At 41.5% G+C, this 13,594-nt stretch overlaps 1 protein-coding gene across 1 annotated transcript in view; it reads left to right on the forward strand.

Moving 5' to 3' along the window:
• Nucleotides 1-13,594, forward strand: part of NATD1 (N-acetyltransferase domain containing 1) — a 47,182-nt gene that overhangs the window by 31,707 nt on the left and 1,881 nt on the right. Inside the window, exon 2 of the mRNA XM_074281273.1 lies at nt 5,890-6,008. Coding sequence (XP_074137374.1) covers nt 5,890-6,008 — 119 coding nt within the window. The remainder of the gene's footprint in view (nt 1-5,889; nt 6,009-13,594) is intronic.

Below are 13,594 nucleotides of genomic sequence, written 5' to 3' on the forward strand. Positions count from 1 at the left end.
TTCTGCTTGTATTTATATTGGTAGATTTAGCACAATGCCTAGCACATTATAAGTGCTTTAAAAATGCTTGTTGTTAGTTAACTTCTGGAGGAAAATGAAATGCCAAGAATTCTAGTGACTTATTCAGACTCACATGGCTAGTTGAGAGTTGACCCAGGTCTTCCTGGCCCTTTGTTCAAAACACCTACTGTGGTCAACTGGTATCAAATTCAAATAGAAATGGATTCCCATTGCATGTTGACTTAAAAAACCACTGACTAATATTATCTCTATCTTCTATTCTTATCTATTTTATTAAATATTTCCCAATTATATTTTGACTTAGTTCACAAATAGTGTGTGAATTTAAATTAATAGCCACATCAGGGGATTCAAATCACTTAGATGGGTTGCCATTTCCTGCTCCAGATTATTTTACAGATGAGGAGACTGAGACAAACAAAGCGAAGTGACTCACCTAGGATCATACAGCCAGTTTTATGGGCTTGCTAGATTCACATTCACATTCCTTTGTAGTACCTCCCTTCCTTCTTTGAGATTTAACCATCGACCTAGCCTGATCAGCTGGTTAATGTATATGGCTTTTGAGACTAGAGTAGGTACTATATAAATGCTGCTGTTATTTTTATTATTTTATATATGACCTTGCTCAGGAATACCATCAAAGTATCTACATCTCTTGCATTCCCATCAGCACTTAAATTCAGTATGTCAAAAATGGAATTCATTATTTTTTCTTCCCATTTCTACCTATACCTTCCAAACCCCTACAATGCTCAGACTTACTCTTATTTATACTTTCCTATTTCTCTTCAGGTCCCCACCATCCATCCTTTTAATGTCCCCAGGTTCACAACCTGGATTCCCTCTGTCTTTATCCCCACCGCCAGTTAAACTGAAAATATTAATTCTACCTCCTTAGTGTCTCTTGAATCTGTTATCACTGCCCTTTCATTTCAATATGGCAGCCTTTCCTATAGTCCCCACCCTCACCTTCAGTTTTCTCTTCTCCAGATTAAAAGCATCTCCAGTTCCTTTAATGATCTTCATATGGCAAATGAACCAAATGCCCTTTACCCTTTTCTGTTCTTCTAGGGTGATAGGTTTTTGTTTTTTTTTAATTTTTGATAATGTTTTACTTTCCAAATACATGTAAATATAATTTTAACATTCATTTTTTGTAAGACTTTTCCTTCCCCTCTCTAAAAAAGCAAGTGTTAAATATGTGCGATTTTAAAAAACGTTTCCATATTTGTCATGTGGTGCAAGCAAAATCAGCCAAAATCAGGGGAAAACCATAAGAAAGAAAAAAGCAAACAAATAAAAAATATTCTTCAGTCCATATGTAATCTCCATATATGTCTCCTCCGTCTGTAACTGGCTTTTTCCATCCCAAGTCTATGGAATTGTAGGGTCATAGAATTTGAGTTGGACGAGACATTAGAAGTCATCTTCTACCACTCTCTGGTTTTACAGAGAAGGAAACTAAGACCCAGGGAGTCATAAGAGATTTGCTTAAAGTGACATATATAGGAAGAAGCAGAATCAAGTTGTCAGTCCAGGTCCCCGGATTATCTGCTTTATTTGTATATTTCTCCATACTTTCCTAAGTGGAGATAATCAAAACAATAAATCAAGCCTTGATTTGTAACTTTGCTGATTTCCAAGGTGTAAATGCTCATACTGAAAATTTAAAGATCTGACTTAGGCTAAATGGCTTAAGACAAGGTCAAACTTTCTGGGCCTCAATTTTTCTCATCTTTGAAAGAGACATTAAACTTAGTGCTAATTTAGGTCCCTTGCAGCTCAAAATCATGATTCTATAATTCTCTGATTAGAAAAAGAAGATTTTAATCCATAGATTTTAGTTATGGCAGAAAGAACACCTATGTAAAATCAAATTTTAAATATTTCTTTCAGAACTCCCATGATTTTGTCAGTGTAGTTAACTCTTCAGCAGTGCAGATTATTACCCTCTATGACTTAGGAGAATGTTTTCAAGACTTATACTGGAAGGGAAAATTCATCATCCTACATCTGGCCTGGGGATGAGCTGTCCTGTCAGCAAGCCCTCAGGTGATATGATCTATAGTCACTCACCAGGCCTGGATTAAAAACCTTCCATCCTGACAGCCCAGCCAGAGTTTCTCTTCTGCTGAGATACAGCCCTTGAGAGGCCAGAGGCTTCACCATAGTGAGATTTTTTAGAGTTAGATTTGAAATCAGTTGAGGCATTAAACTACCAAAGGAATCCTCTTGTTAAGATGAATAACCTTTCTGTAAAACAGGCCTTCCATCTTCTATAAATATGGTTTTATAATAATGAGGTTTGTTTTACGACCCACAAGGAAAATCAAGGGTCCTTAGACTGGGGTCTGTGAACTCTTTTTTTGTTTGTTTGGTTTTTAAATATATTTTTATTTCATTATCCATTACATTTTAAAAAAATATACGATTGATATATTTATAGGTATGTTTGCTTTTAAAAATTATTTTACTAACTGTACTTCAGTACAGTTAGTGAATTTTTTTTTTTTTTTTTTTTTTTTTTTTTTTTTTACTTTGTAACCAGTATTTATATAAAGACATTTAAAAATATCACTCTTCTGAGCATCATGGCCACAGGCCTGCAATTCCTGATACAAGAGAGACTAAGGCTAATGGATCTCTTGAGGTCAGGAAGCTCTAAGCTGCTGTGGTCTGGGCCAATTGGGCATTCCACCAAGTTTTGTTAATGCCCAGAAAAAGGGGACCACCAGGTTGCCTGGGTGATGTAAGTGGAAAACAACAGATCTAAGTTTCAGTGACAATCGGTGTGTGACCACTTTTTAAACCCAGCAGAGTTTTAAAAGACCTAATGCTTAAAAACAAAACAAACAACATTATTCTGAGAAAAAAATCCATAGGCTTCATCAGATTGCCCAAGAGTTCCATCTGTTTGAGAGGGTAACACTGGCCTTCTGGCTGTTCTATGTCTGCCTCTTGGCTCCAGGCATTTTCTCCCAACTGTCCCCCGGGCCTGGACTCTCTCTCCTCCCTCCTCCCTGGCTTCCTTTATGGACCTACTAAAATTCCATCTTTTCCGAAGCCTTTCCCAACCCCTATGGATTCTAGTGCCTTCCCCCTGTTAATTATTTCCTCCTGCCCTGTATGTAGCTTGCTTTGTGGGTATTTGTTTGCAGTTAGTCTCCCCCTGGCATTGTAAGCTCCTTGAGGGCTGGGACTATCTTTTCCTGCTTTATGCACCCGCAGTGCATAATTGTTATTCAGTCCTGTCCAGCTCTTTTGTGATCCTGTAAGGGTTTTTTTTGTTTTGTTTTTTGGCAGAGTGGTTTGCTATTTCCTTCTCTAATGGATTATGGGATTTGCCCAGGTGAGGGTCTGAGGACACATTTGAGTTTAGGACTTCCTGACCCCAGACCCACCTAGCTGCCTCCTGGTGCATAACAACCATGTAGTAAACATATATTAATTGACTCTTGTACTTATGATAGTGTCCCGTCCTACAGCACAGTCACAGATTTTGGAGTAGAAAAGGCACCTTGGAGATCCTGTAGTCCAGGGGTTCTCAAACTACAACCGTGGGCCAGATGCACCCGCTGAGGACGTTTATGCAGCCCCCGGGTTATGGCAAATGGGCTGAGGGGAGGAGACAGAGTGGGAGTTTTTGTTTTTACTGTAGTCCCACAGTCTGAGGGACAGTGAACTGGCCCCTATTTAAAAAGTTTGAGGACCACTGATCTAGTCCAACCTTTTTGATTTTAAAGATGGGGAGAGGTTCAACTATTTGCCTAAGGCTATACCAGCAACTGAAAGGCATAGTGCACAGAGCATTGGATCAGCAATACCAGAGTTCAAATCCTGCCTCAGACCCTTATTAGCTGTGTGATCATAGGCAAACATAGGTAACCTGGCTACCTCAGTTTCCTTATCTGTAAAATGGGAATAATAGTAACAGCATCTCCCTCTCAAGGTTGTTGTAAGGATCCAATTTGTGGAGGGCTTTGCAGATCTATATAAATGCTAGCTAAGGGGCTAAGCATGGATTTGGATTGAGAGCCTCTCGTTTTGAATTCAGTGTTCTTTCTATCCTACCATGCTCCCTTTCATGCTTATAATTAACTTCCTCCCTCCTTCGGGTCTTTCTTCCCCACCAAACCCCCCTCCAAAATCTGTGTTCATCAGAGTTCTCCTATTTGGGAAGAATGGGCTTGGAGAAGACTCCATTCTCTCAGGGTGCTGAGGGAGCTTGTTTCTCCACCAGAACATTGTACTCTTGGTCTTGCTTCCCTCCCTGAGACCCCATAACACAATGCAATCCAGTCTTCACTTACAGTTTTCTCATGCACTTAAAGATGTAAGCCACGATCCCTCCCGCCTGGGATGTACCATCTCCTTCACAAAGGCGCTTTGTCACAGAAGACACAGAGTGTTCTCTGGTCTCTCTGCATCATATGTACTGTATTAAACCACTCGAGGAGCAAGATTACCCTCTGCTAGCCCCTGCGTGTACCATTTGGCATTGCCCTACCTCCCAGATGTCACCCCATCTGAAGGGCTCTGTGCCCCCATGGAGAGCTGTTGCCTCCCAATGATGGGAGATAATGACTTTCTTCCAGAGTGTTTTGTTTTAGTTTAATTATCGTGGAAATCTCTCTTTGGGTATTTGTGGAGCCATTCTCCAGGGAACTTGAAGTGCTTCTCACACAGTCTCTTCCTCATGCTCAGCCAGGCCTGGGAGGTAGGCTTGAGGACCAGGAGACAGTCTATGGATTTGTAAAGGAGATAGCTGAAGCTGTGCAATTTAATAGATTGTCTAAGATGAAAATGAAAAGCCGGCTCGGCTCTCCTCTTCCTGACCCCATCATTGGCACAATTCCAGGAGTGTTTCTTGCTTTAGATTGGGTTATATCCCTCCTCCCCCGTTGTCAGTACTCTTATTATACCTTACCTGCAGTTACTCTAGCTGAGGTTCCAAAATAATCTCCTTGTGGGATAGGGACTGTTTCATTGCTTCTCTCGTGCCCCAGAAATAGCATGATGTCTAGCTGGTTTGGCAGGTGCTTAATAAATGCTCATCAGGTGACTGTTTATTGACATTATGACTTAAATCTCTTGCCATGATGAAGACCCAGAATTAAAGGAGCTGAAGAATTCAGGGCCTTAAAAATTAGGCATGCCATAGAAAGAAAGGGAAGAAGGAATAAAGAGGGAAAGGAGGAAGAAAAGAGGGAGAGAAAAAGAAAGATTGGTTCAAATACTTTGCAAAAAAATTGTACTTTAATTTGCTTGCATGTATTTTCTATCATATATATATATGTGTACAATAGAATGTAAGTTTCTTGAGGGCAGGGACTATTCTGGTTTTTGTCTTTGTATCCTCAGTGACAGAATAGCAAATTTGTGAATTGAATTAAATTTCTCGGGGTCAGCCTCATGGGCAAGAAACATGGCACAGTGGAAAGAATGCTGGATTTTGAGTTGTAGGACCTTGATACAAGTCCTGACAGTGCACAATGTTGGACAAATCCAAATTTCCTTGCCTGTGAGAGGATCGAACACATGACCTCCAAACACCATTCTAATTCTCTGTAGAGAGAATCTGTAGAAATTCTCCCCCTCATCCTTTGTGGTTCTGAGCATGGACCAAGGGACAAGAAGTGTGTGTGTGTGTGTGTGTGTGTGTGTGTGTGTGTGTGTGTGTGTGTGTGTGTGTGTGTGTGTGTGTGTGTGTGTGGTGAGACAGACAGACTGACAGAGTGTGGGTGTGAGGGTAGGAATGAATGAATTCCTTTGGGTATTTTTTAAATCTCTGCTGTCACCCGTGGTTAAGTGAAGGGCTCTGTCAGAGTGACCGTCTCCACTGATCTGTCTCTTTCTGCTCTCCAGGTTGTCATGACCGGGCAGTCCTGCTCTACGAGTATGTGGGGAAGAGGATTGTGGATCTGCAGCACACAGAAGTCCCTGATGCCTATCGAGGGAGAGGAATAGCCAAACACTTAGCCAAGGTACCACCAGCTCTGCTTTCCAGACTTCCCCAAGGAATGAGATGCACAAGGTCATCTTTTTTTTAGGGGGAAGAATTGGGGGTTGCTCAGGAGAGGAGACAATAAAATCCCAGGATGAGGGAGACCACCATCTCCCTTGTTACTGATGAGGAAACTGAATCCCTTGGAGATTAAGTGATTTGCCCAAGCTTGCAAGTGGCAAAGAGAACAGAGATTTCAACCATTTTAATTCTAACCCCAGAGCTCTTGGTAATCTTTTTTTCCCCCATGCTAAATTTTGCTTCACATCCAAGTTTTCTTTGTTATTCAGAATCTACTTCTCTGGTTTTTCTGGTCCAGGTCCATTCCTAATTCCTGTTTAATAAAATAGTAACTAAAATTACATATTTTGTTTCAAAAGAAAAAAAAAAGGTAGGAAGAAGAAAGGTAGTTCAACAAAACCAACCAACACATCAATTGAGTGTGATAGTATATATACTATATACTATTCTACATTCATAGCCCTCCACTTCTGCAAAAAAAGAGAGGCAAAATACATTTTTCTTATCTTTTTTCCAGGATCAAACTTCTTGGGATATAAAACAGTTTTATCATCCTTTGGTATTTTGTGAAGGCTATTATTGTTCAGGCTGCAATGGCTTGTTTAAAAATCCTCAATCAGACACAATGAGTGAGGGCGGTAATTTTATGCTGTTGCTAGGTGGGTGTTTTAGAATAACTATAATCATTTTGGTGTCCTTTTCAGACTGGATTGGAAGATTCTATAAGTAAGGGTCAAGGGTGAAAAAGATGTAAGTTCGATTATAAGCTCTCAGAGGTGAGGGAAGATTTTGTGTTTTTTTCTTTGTATTTTCAGCACAGAGCATAGTGCCTAATTCAGAGTAGAGGATTCATAAATGTTGGTTTTTTGGTTATCATTCAGACCTCAGACCCTAACCAAGGTTATTATGGGGAATTGAGCAACTTAAGTTACTAAAGCTTCAATGATCCCAACCTCAACATATTTAAGAGAAAAAAGTTATGATTGATGGATTACTTTAACTAGTCTTGGAACCAAATGCCTTGACCAAAGAGTTTACTTTTTTTTTTTTTGGAAGCAATTGTTACTAGTTAGTAAGTGTCTGAAGCTGGACTTGAACTCAGATCCTTCTGGCTTCACAGCTGGTCCTCTATCCACCTCACCACCTAGCTGCCCCCTGAAGGATTTTGCTGAGAAAATCAGACCAAGACAGCCCAGCTTATTAAGCTTTGGGATTCAGGTAGATAATGAGATTTCTTTAACTGATTGTAGGTGACAACCTTACCCAAACCCCTCTGATTTGAGCGACAGAACTGTGGATGCCATCCATTTTAAACAAATTGACTCTTCCAGGAGAAAGCCAACCTGCCCACCTTGCAGGCATCGGTGCCCCATTCTGGCAGGAGCTCTCCATTGGAGAGACAGAACTTTCCACAGGGACTAGCCACCCTGCTGCCGTCTTGGTCCAAAACTAAGTTTGAGTCCCACGTTAGAAACCTAAGCTCCATGAGGAAATCTTGAGCGGATACTTAGAGACACAACTCTTAGAGTAAATAGATTAGTTTAATCCTGTCTCTGTTTGTGGTAGGTGGAATGGTGTGGGATTGTGGTAACCAGAACCTGAATGCTATATCCCCTCCTGTCTAGAGTTGCTAAAAAGAGGTGGGAATGAATGAAACATTTGACTTTTCTTCCCCAGATCCTTCTGCTTTCTCTACTGTTTCTTCTCTAAGTTTAGGCGAGATATTTGCAAATCATTCAACTTTCTTTCTTGAGCCTTCCCCCCCATCTTTTTTGTCTAAATAATTTTTCTATTTTCCCTTTTCTCGCTCAAGATAGAAGGGAATGAATGGCTGGATGCATATGTGAAAATGCACTTATCAAGTAATCAATCAAGAAACTTTTACAAAATTCCAAGGATACAGGGTTTTTAATGGATTCTGTCTCAAGGAACTTAAATTCTAATAGGAGAAGACTCAAAGTAGATGTTTAGGGAAGTCCCGGGGACAGAGGACTAGTCGGGGAGTAGATTGGCACATGGCTTTCAGGAACAATGGTAGAATTCATTGGATCAGGAGGAGGGATCTTGAAGGCAGGACATTTGGTGAAATTGTCAGCGATAGTGGGGGATCTTGAGATAGTGGACCCTGGAGGGGAGTCACCGTTGAGCAGTTTCTAGAGATGGAAAGTTTAAAACCCTCAGGGTGTTGTCCAAGCCCTGCAGCTGGAGAAGCTGTTGAGAAGATTGCTATCCTATCTCTAAATATAGGTGAAATGAATCACCAGCTCTGATTTGTGGGATAGAGGGTCAGAAGTTTTCTGTTTCCTTTATCAGAGACCGAACTGCGCTGATTTTCAGGTGGGCGGGGGTGGGAAGGATCCAGGTGAGCCAAGCCTGGCTCATGGGCTGCATGGATGAGTGGGTCTGACCTCATCCCAGCCACCCCCAGAAGCCTCAAGGGTGATCTCAGATTCTGGGGCTGTTTGTTATCTTCCTTCGCCAGATGCCGGAGGTAGAGCATAAATGCTCTGGATTCGAAGTCATAAGACTTGAGCTCACATTCCGACTTTATCATAAACCAATCCTGTGATTGTGGTTAAGTCACTTAATTGGGCCTCATGAGATAATGACAGCTTTAAAGTACAAGGGAGATACTGACTGCTATTTTTTTCTAATGCTAAGTGCCAAATAGGTGCATGGGGTGTGCTTAGCATAGTGCCTGGCACACAGTAGGTGTTTAATAGATGTTGATGACTGACTGACTGACTGATGGTGGTGTTACTGGTACTGTCACTTCTTTCTTTCTTTCTCCTCCTGGTGGGAACGGGCCCTGCATCTGGGTTGATTTGCTCCATTACTGTAGCTGTGCTGGAAGACATCACAGGTTCAGCCCTTTAACCCTGCTTGAGAGGAGACAGATACATACAGCTGATGGCTCTTCTCTCTTTAGAGGAAGATTCAACTTTTCTTTAGCCTATAAAGAATTTTTACTGAAGCCTTCAAGGTGAGTTACTCCTTGGAGAGCCCCGGTGGCTACAGTCGGGAAGAACTGGGTTCGAGTGCTGACACTGGAAAATCACTTAATTGTTCTTGCCCTCAGTTCTGAGTTCTCTGAGTTCAATCTAGCAGCCCCTTAGCTGCACTAGACTTTTGGGACACCCTTTATTATTACAGTAACAAACAGCATTTGTGTAATGCTTTAAGATGTACCGACCACTTAGACAAGAATTACATCATCTTTTCCTCACAGCAAACCCAGGGAAGCAAGGGCTGTTATTAATGCCATTTTACAGATGAGAAAACTGAGGCTAACACCTAGTAGAAGCTGTCTTTTGCCTCCCTTGGTTTCCCCAACATTTAGCACAAGTAGGGAAAGGAGGAATGTACTCAGCAGTGTCTCAGGAATGACAGTCTGGCATCTGGGTGGAGGCAGGAAGCCGGTCCAGACTGCCCCCTGCCTAGAAGGCCTGCCCTCCCTCCCTTGTCACCTCCTCGTCTGATCCCTCCCTCCCACGTCTGACCTTTTGGTATCGCCCTCAGTTGCTAGTGTAGTCCCCAAGGTGCTTTGTATTTACTGATCTCACTTATTTTCTTCTAATAGAATGTAACTGGAGAGCAGGAGCGTTTCTTTTGCCTTCTTGTTGTGGAAGTACCTGGCAGAGCAGGCAGTTAATTCTTGCTGAGTGAATGAATGAAAAATAATTGCTTTCTGATTGATTAGCTGGAGTTGCACTTAACTGACCCACGTTGGTCCTAGGAAAATGGACTGTGGAAGGGATTTAAATCCTGTGACTGGGGACGAAAGACCGAGTTTTCTACCTTGTTTTTCTTCCTGGCTTCAGTTGCCTTTTTCAGAGACTGGTAGTTAAAATATTGGGGACTTAGATTATACTCCAAGGCTGGCACTCCCGTTTTGCTTGTGAAGAAACTGAGGTTTAACCACAATAAGTGGCCTGCCGATGGCCGCCCAACTGTCTGTACAGCTGGAATCTATCCATAGGCAACTCACTATTTTAGGAAGAATTGGAACCCAGCTCTCTCCTGATTCCCAGAGAGGACAGATAGAGGATTTATCCATTTCTTTCCTGCCTCTGTCTGCCATTAGCTTGAAGGAGCCTGTGATTACTTGACAGCTGTGGTAGTTACAGTGAGTGTAGAAATGCAATGTCTACGGTCTGTTGTTCACTTATTTCAGTCCTGTCTGATTCTCCATGAGCCCATTTGGGGTTTTCTTGGCAAAGATATACTGCAGTAGTTTTGTGATTGCCTTCTCCAGCTCATTTTGCAGATGAGGAAACTGAGGCACACAGGGTGAAATGACTTGTCCAGGATCAAGTGTCGGGGGCCAGATTCGAATTCAAAAATTTGAGTCTTGACTTCAGGCCTGACACTCTGCCTTTTCTTCCACCTACCAGCCTGAATACAGGAATCTGGTCAAAATGGCTTTCTTACTGTTCCTTATACAAGACACTCCATTCTCCTGCCTCTCTGTCCTTGATGCCTGGAATGTACCCGCTGTTCACATTCATCTCTTGGAATATTGAATTTCCTTCAGTCCCAGTGAGGGAGCTCCTGTGCCCTGAATTGTCTGATATATTTTCCTATGCATACTTTCTCTGATTTCTGGGGATTTTTCCCTATTAATGGGTTAGATGGGATAGATGGGTTTCTTTGCAGTGATGGGGATGGGCTTTCCTTCAAGGCTTGGCTCAAGCACCTCCTTCTGCACCAACTCTTTCCTGAATTTCCTCTCTGGCTTCCCCCAGCTGCTACAACCTTTCTCACAAAATCACCTGGTATCTGTTTTAATTTGTCCATATGTACACAGATGCACATACATATGTTATCTCTCCTGATAAGCGTTTGCTCCTTGAAAGGCAGAGATCTTGTCTTCATATCTCTAACACCTGACACTTGGTGAATGCTAGATTAATGCTCAATTAATGACTTGATCTGTATCAAGCAGCCAGCCCCTATAGAAGGAAGAGCAGGAATAGGAAGCTGTTGAGACCAGGGGAGAGTATACCAATACCAAGAGAATACCAAGCACTTATATATTAAAAAAATGTATATATATATTTTTTAATTTTAGCTAAGAGAGATTTAACCAGAACATTTTTTGTTTGTTTCAATCTTCATTGAGAATGTTTATTTCTAAAGTGTACCTCTGTGCTTTCCTGCATAGTAATCAGAGTATGTGAAACCTCATTGAATTATTTTTAATGGGAGGATGGAGTAGGATCTTGGTTTGCCTTAAGGTCATCGTTATGGAGAGCATTACTAACAGATGTGTGGTTTTTGTAACTAAGTGTGCATATTGAAAATAGTAAACAGTTGTGCTGACTGTATTCTGTTCAAAAAGCATTTACTAGGCACTATGTGCAAACCCTGTGTTAGGTCCTGGAGAGACAACACAACAAATACTGCAATCCCTGCTGCTGGAGTTTGCCTGTGGTCTTCAGTATTCCATCTCTTACCCAGGCAGTCTGTCCCCCTACACCTCCCTCCTCACCTCAGCACTTTGGAATTCCTCCACTCAAAGCTTAGCTCAAGTGCCACCTTCTCCTCCCTCTCTTAGCAGTTATTCCCCTCCCAATATTTAGCTACTTAGTTATTGTTTGTATACATATTGTTCCTCCTAGATAAAATGTAAACATCTTGAAGGCAGGGAACGTTTTGTTTCTTCTTTCCTACACCCAGCACTGGACCCAGTGGTTGTTGAATTTAACTGAAGATGTGAATTGTTAGGGATACATGCATTCTGACCCCAAAATATCATGCAAGTTTACTTTTAAAAATGATGTCAGTTCATTTTTCTTATAATTTGTATTTTTCCTACAAAGCTAAGTTATTCTCTCTCTCCCCTCCCCCTTATCTCTGTCTGTCTGTCTGTCTGTCTGTCTCTCTCTCTCTCTCTCCTCTCTCTCTCTCTCTCTCTCTCTCTCTCTCTCTCTCTCTCTCTCTCTCTCTCACACACACACACACACACACACACACACACACACACACACACACACACACACACACACACACACACACACACACTTCCACTAAGTTACAAGTTCTGGTTGGTTAGATTTAATTGAACTTTGACTATATAGAATGGTTGCCTTATTCTAACATTCTTTCCTTATGCTGAGAGCTTCCATCACCTGGCAATAAATTGTGCCGTTCAGACACCCAGACTGGTATGTGGCTTGTACTGGAGCCACAGGAGCCCAAGCAAGACCATTTCGTAGAGCCAGGTGGTAGAACAGTGCTTGGAGTGCTGGGCCCAGAATCAGAAAGGTCCAAGTTGAAATCTGTCCTCCTAGTTTCATCTGTAAAATAGGAAACTACTAAAAACACTAGCTCCCTCCCCGTGTTGTTGTGAGGATCAAATTTGTGAAGTGCTTTGCAGATCTGTGTACATACTAGCTAAAGGACTGAGCCTTTGTTCCATTATCTCTTCCAAGAAAGCATCATGTATAAAATGGAGATAATAATAGCATCTACCTAGCAGGGTTGTTGAGAGGATCAGATGAGATAATATTTGTAAAAGTGCTTAGCACTGTGCCTGTTATAAAGCAGGTACTATATATGTGCTTAGTCCTATTTTATCTGGAGTTTTATTTAACAGTGACTATATGTTTTTAAAAGAGAAGAACAACTTGTTTTTTTAAAATATCATAGCCATTCCCAGCTCAAACTCTGACCTACCACCCCCCTCAATGACACAACTGATTCCGTGACTGCATTTGGCAAATGTACAATGTTCTGTTCCCAGATTCTCCTGCCTCTGTCAAAAATAAGTTTTTCCATATATGTTTTTCTGAGACCCACGCCAGTCATTATAATTATAATTTGGTTTCCTTTTAGCATATAGATTTTTTTCTTTTGAAGCAGGGGATTCCCCACCATAGCTCTGTTTGCTGCCTATGTGATCCTGGTTCTCTTGAACCTTAATTTTCTTCCTCTGTAAAGTGAGTGTGAGTAATACTCTGTCCAGCTCTGACTGATAAGTCACAATCACCTGACAAATACAACTTTAATCCCTTCTTTTGCTTTTAAAGTTAATTAAGTGTCTCTGTATGTTCCTGGGACTTAAATAGAAGCAAGCATGAGAGTCATATTCGGAAAGAAGTTGTTTCTAATGGCGGGGAGGACAATGAGATAATTCATGGAGAAGTAGAGGATAAGGAATGATACTTGTGCAGTACAAATGCAGTGTCACTTGAGCAGTGAAGACAAGGAGGATTCTGAAAAGAAGCAAAATATAAGTGAGGTATATAATGTCCTTCCCAAAATGGTGGGCCTGAGGAGAGAGTCACCAGTGAGGAATAGAGAGGGCCAGGTGGCAGTGTGGGGGGAAAGGAAAAAGAGGAGGATTCTGGAGAGTCTCGAGCACCTGGCAGCCCTTTCAAGAAGGAGGGGGGATTTGCTGACAGATTTCCCCTACTGTCCTTAGATGCTTCCAAAGGACTAGAAGTCCCAATGAAGGGAAATTAGGGTAAAAGATAAGTAAGAATGAAAGTAAAAAACCCACATTTGACCTGCTATTTCATGACAGTAGCTCTGCCCTTTTTG

Source organism: Sminthopsis crassicaudata, chromosome 1, assembly GCF_048593235.1.
Source record: "Sminthopsis crassicaudata isolate SCR6 chromosome 1, ASM4859323v1, whole genome shotgun sequence".
Classification (NCBI taxonomy): domain Eukaryota; kingdom Metazoa; phylum Chordata; class Mammalia; order Dasyuromorphia; family Dasyuridae; genus Sminthopsis; species Sminthopsis crassicaudata.